This window comes from Diadema antillarum, unplaced genomic scaffold (genome assembly GCF_040938485.1).
Source record: "Diadema antillarum isolate AM-2024a unplaced genomic scaffold, OU_Dant_1.0 seq00001018_RagTag, whole genome shotgun sequence".
NCBI lineage: Eukaryota > Metazoa > Echinodermata > Echinoidea > Diadematoida > Diadematidae > Diadema > Diadema antillarum.
In genome coordinates, this window is record NW_027271853.1 from 242,160 (window position 1) to 248,159 (window position 6,000).

The window sequence follows — 6,000 nt, forward strand, 5'->3', positions numbered from 1 at the left end:
ATTAGGCTGCTGAACAGTCAGACTAAAATCAGCTAAAATGATATGTTTTCTATATACTACATGCAAGTTTCTTATCTCATTTGCCATTCGGTCATATTTTGCATTGATCAGTTTCATTGCTATTTTTCGATAGACCAATATCAAGGTCATATTATATAGCTTTCCATATTGTACCACTTGTACATATTTAGATGTTGTCGTAGCATCACTTTCCAATCAAAAAGTCTTGCTTTATACTATTAAATCCTTCCATCTTGCTCTCATGCAAGCAATCGCTAGTTTATCTTGAAGAAAAGTCCACCCAAGAAGGTGAACTAAAGCAAAGATATCATCACTATTACCAATTGGAAAAAAAAAACACTATGTGAATGCAAGGAACAAATGTATATGTTATTGTGAGTTCACCACATCTAAGGCAGTAATTTTCGAATCATCCCCTTACCTTTGTTAAATAAGTAAGGATATGTATTTCATCCAAAGACTTTGTCAGAATGATAATTTAGTTTAGCGCATGTTTACTCAACGCATGTGACCTTCTTATCATTTTAATGACCACGGTTTGCTTTGAGTTTTGCGCCTTTTGTGATATAACCGGTAAGTCATTATTTAGAGTGTAAATGAACATTTTTCCAAACAGTTGAAGTAGTACACATTGTTTATAATAGAAACAAGTCTACACAGTCAGTCCGCAGCGTGTGCGATAATGAGGCACGAACGACAATTTTATTCAGAATCACGTTTACGCAGTTTGTGCCCTTGAGACTGACGAGATTTCGCGATACTTTGCGAGAGTTTTGCAGAGGTCGTAACAACAGCTTTCATAGCTTTCGCAGTGCATTGTTTGACCCAGGATGGTTAATTAAGTTATAGAGCTGATTATGCTCATTAATTTGATACCTAATTTCCCTATTTTTGATGTCAATATAGTAGTTCATTTTAGCATCAAAGTATATTAGTTTGCCAATGTTCAAGAAGCTTTTAGATCATAGTTTGATGTTTTGCTAGTTCCTGACTGGTATTGAAAATAGATCTCCGTAATTTCTTCGATTTCACACTCGTGAAACTTGAGCGAGTATGATCAATTAAAAAACGAAGAGGGGCACCATTTTTAAGGTTGTGAATTTTCCTGTTGAAAACAAGGCAAATTATGTTTTCTTATTGGAAGTGGGGTGGTGAAAGAACACGCGTGGAATGTGTTGTTGATACCCAGACAATGGTCGTGGACAATGGCCAGGATTGAAATGTTTCATGAGGAATTCCACTATCGCAGCTAGTCTTTGTTCATTCTGAAATGTGGTGTGTGCAAGCACATGGAAACATGTGCTTACTTATTTCATGTGCATGCATTTCACCCTGTGTCAAGAATTCAGACTAGCAGTGCTCGGGGCAATCCACATGAATAATTGATTAAGCATTCATGTGCCTTGCAGCAGAGCTCGGGACAGGTGGCAGCCAGGTCCATTGTTCAGGGTCATTGTAAGTGCACACTCACATACAGATCATTGGTTCCTGTGTAAAGTTCAAGTTTTGTATAGAGAGTGAAAATTCGATCACAATCTGGAACCTAACATTTAAAACTCACAGCATTGAGTCAGCAGCCAATGGATACTACGCAATGCGACACGCCGCGTCTTGCGACAGATTTCGACCAATCACAGACCCGGAATTCCGGTGCGAATGCGAGGATAATCTTTTTAAACTCGACGCTAGACATGTCTCTGAATTTTGCTAGTTCCTGACCCGTATTGAAATGAAGATAGGAAAAGGTGCCCTTATTGTGATACTATATACTTTAGCGGACATAGTCTTCACCATATTTTAGAGGGGCATGAAAGATTTCAGGTTAGTTTTTTTGGCGTCAAACGTGAAGGAATATTTTTGAATACAATACCGAACTTCGAGAGGGATTTTGATATTCTATATTCTTCTTTTCTGTTTATTTTGATCATGAGCATATTTGCTTATGTTCTCTCTTTGAGTCGATACTAAAAGTGTCGAAAACTGACGAGAAATACTCGTTCTACACGGATTTATTCATGACCATGTATCTGCTCATTACGTATGCAAGCACCGCTCAGCCGTGCATACGACTTGAATAAATACGTGCTTTTTCGCTCGCGCTGCGGACTGACTGTACAGTACTTGCCTATTAACTTTAAAAGGGAACTTTCGCAAGCACGACGCTACCGCTAGTTGAGCTTGCCGCGTGCAAAACTTGCTTCTGCGCATGCTCAAATCAAAAACAAAAAACAAAAAGAACCTCCGGTGTTGGGAAAAACGAGAACGTTTCTCGGCCAAAATAGCGTCCGGTCCCAATGCTGGACACTATTTGGGCAGCCAGCCAACAAGCGATTTTATCCCTAAAGCTGCGTCCACACAGAAAAGCGAAACTGCCAAGAAATGGGGATGAGAGTGCGAGTGTGGGGACCATAACAGCTGATCGCTTCCGCGTCCTTTCGATCTTTCCGTCATTAAAACATAGCGAAATATCGTTATTGTCGTTATCAAATTCGCAAGTTTCGTTTTCTATCGCACTGTTCAGTATAAGCAAGGAGTTATATACCATCGTAACTCCTTGGGATAAGTGTATTCATTCACGTAGGTATGTACCATTATACAGACATAGAATCATTAAAAACACTTCTACACTATAGAAGTTGATTAAGTATTGCTCGCGGTATTGATATTGCGTTTATCATCGTATTTGTCATTATCTTACCCTATTCTGTTCTGCCTGGTAGCTAATATCATAATGGATGTCTTAAGTCATAAAATTAATGCTGTAAGACTTATTTTCAGATTATTGAGAGCCTCGCGAATCAAACGATCTCTGTAGCCGTAGATGATCGGATTGACAGCCGAATTTATGGCAAGACTGATGATGTTGCCTTGGGCAAGAACGGATGATAGACTATATACCTGTTCAATGGCGATGATTCGACACCGAACGAAATTCGAGTAGGGAGAAAACAAATAATAATGATAATAATAAGTACAGCATTTGTAATGCGCCATCGATCTAGTAACCTATTCTAAGGCGCAGAGGAAAATGATTATAAAAAGAATAACATACATTATAGTCATAGTTGTACATAAGAAGGTTGAAGAAGAAGAAAGAGATAGATAGAAATATATACCCGATGAGCAATTCAATGAAAACGCAACCAAAACAAGATGCAAACATATGACTTCAGAAGCTTTTTAAATGTTTCAATGGTTTCAGCTGATCGGATCCTCAGTGGAAGAGCGTTCCAGAGAGATGGGGCTGCAGAAACAAAGACTTTTTCTCCGAGAGTCGAGATTGTTCTTTTAACTATTAATTGTTTACTATTACATGAACGGAGATTTCTGCCAGGGACGTATTCTGAAATAAGGTTTTGCAAATATTTTGGAGCTGAAGAATGTACTGCTTTCCATGTATGACGAAGAATTTCAAACTCTATCCTCTTGGATCCATTTTAACCAGTGAAGATTTTTAATAACCGGAGTAATGCTGGAGAAGCGAGAAGTTCCACTGAAGATCCGAGCAGCAGAGTTCTGAGCACGCTGTAGTTTGGCCAGTTGGTAAGATGAAGCCTTGAAGAATAATGCATTTAATTCTATAATCTATACGAGACAAATCATACGAATGAATAAAAGAGGCTGCAAATTTGTGTGATAATGATTTCCTGATACTGTGAATATTGCGTACTTGCAAATATACAGATCGACACGTGTTTGTAATGTGTGTCGCCATCGACATTTCAGGGTCAAAATAAACTCCCAGATTCCTACAATTTGATACAGATTGTACGTTAACACGTCCAATTCGTAATGAATGATTACGGACCTTAGCTGCCAGATGTTTTGAGGCAATTATCATAAATTCACTTTTTTATCATTCAGTTTGAGTTTGTTCCGTATCATCCAAGCCCTCATATCATCAATACATGGTTCAAGTCTATGTCTGGTAGAGGCTTCGCTTAAAGGATCAGATGGATCGAATGAGGTGTACAGCTGGGTGTCATCGGCGTAAAGATGTATATGGATGCCATGGGTCCTTGCGATCTCTGCGAGAGGACTTGCATAAATGCTGAAGAATGACGGGCCCAAAACAGATCCTTGGGGGACTCCATACAGAAGTTCAGCGGAGGATGACATGCACTCATTGATCCTGACTACCTACGAATGGTTACACAAATAAGAAGATATCCATGCAAGAGCAGATCCTTTCACACCTATTGAACGAAACCTTGTGATAAGAATATCCTTGTCAATGGTGTCGAAAGCTGCTGACATATCAAGGAGCACCAAGAAAACCGCTTGCTTCTTGTCAAGTGCTTGACGTATATCATTATGGACTTTTATCAGGGCAGATTCGGTGCTATGATGCCTTTTATAAGCAGATTGAAGTGGTTCACTTAAATCATTCAGTTCTAAATATTCTTGAAGACTATGGGCTTCGACTCTTTCCAAAACTTTCGAAATAAACTTGAGATTGCAACTGATTGACAATCAGTTGCAATGAAAACATCTCGACGGAAGAAATTAATGAATTTGGAAAAACTTGAGATTGCACACTGGTCTGTAGCTATTGAGGGTGTCGGGGTCTAAACCGTGCTTCTTCAGCAGAGGTCGAACGACAGCTTGTTAGATAAAAAGATCTTTTAATAGTAAAGATAAAAACTATAATACAGATGGTTTGGGTCCCTTTAGAATTACAAGTATCTCGTGGGAACTTCATAGTTATCACAGTCAGTGTATTGATCTAACGGCGGAATCCAGTCATAAAATCAAGGCTGTAAGGCGTCTTCTGAGATCACTTAATTTCTCGCGAAACAGACGATCCCTGTAGCCGTAGATGAGCGGATTGACAGCCGAGCTTACTTCTAAATGCCAAAACTGATGAGGGCGATTTGGGCAAGAACGGGTTGATGATACTCGCTCACTAATCCTAAACCCACGTGTATTTGCGAGAGGACACAGCACATCACGTAGATGAAAACGACTATGGAGATTGTTTGGGCCGCTTTGAAATTCTTAATCAACAATTCACGGTTCTCTCGATCCCTTCCGAAGGCTTCGTTTGCCTGAAATATCACTCGGGACTGTTTGAAAGCAATATGTAATATACGGACATTGATAGCCACCACGGTGAGAAGAGCAATGCTAAGGTTTATTAGCGTGCCCAGATGCAGGGCCCGCAGAAAGGGGTCCTGAAAGTATCTTCCGGGGCACTTAATAGTAATCATCGCAGAGATTTTGGAAACATGCAGGAAGTAGTGATATGTTAGAAAATAAGCACCAAGTAATATCCATGAGAATACAATCACAACTTGAACTCGCCTAGTAGTCACTAAGGTGACGTAGCGCAGTGGTCTGGTAACGGCTATATACCGGTCTACCGAGACGATGGTTATATGAAAAAGAGAGACAGAGGCGACCGACATTAAGGGTGCAGCAAATACAAGCTCTTCGAAGGAGTCACAACGCGTAGTCCTTGAGAGGTTGAAATAAAGATAGAGAGGAATACCGACAAGTCCAGTGAAAAAATCGGCCACAGAAAGACTTGCAATGATGAAATATGTTGGTGTCCACAAACGATGGTATCTGTAAACTGCAAATACCACCAAGCCGTTTCCAACAACGCTACAAGCTACCACTGGTATCAAACAAGTCAAGAGCAAAGCAGTGTTCAGCGGGGTAATTGCCGTAATGTCGACTGGGCTTGTATGTACTGAATCCATCATGATATCTTCAAACGTTCAAATGTGCACGACTTCTGTAGCGAACCTATCCACAAGATCAAGAGATCCAATGGTCGAGTGAACTAAAAGGAATGTCCATATGGCGCAACTGGTATCATAGATTAACCGCTCACTTTTTCTCTTTATTAACCTCGGTTCATGTGCGCAAAACTCTCCTTACAGTAATGAATACGATTTAATTGGTTGTCGGCGCTTATCTTTGAAGTGGAAAAGTAATTTCTTAGTTACGAGGGATGCTGTGTGATTTTAGCAA

General features: G+C 39.9%; 1 protein-coding gene across 1 annotated transcript in view; it reads right to left on the reverse strand.

The window, feature by feature from the left end:
• The window catches only part of LOC139742740 (adenosine receptor A2b-like), an 85,146-nt gene extending 79,420 nt beyond the window's left edge, over positions 1-5,726 (reverse strand). The window contains exons 1-2 of the mRNA XM_071653263.1: positions 5,285-5,726; positions 2,782-2,888 (exon numbers count right to left, since the gene is read on the reverse strand). Coding sequence (XP_071509364.1) covers positions 2,782-2,888; positions 5,285-5,726 — 549 coding nt within the window. The remainder of the gene's footprint in view (positions 1-2,781; positions 2,889-5,284) is intronic.
• Between the last annotated feature and the right edge of the window lie 274 nt (positions 5,727-6,000).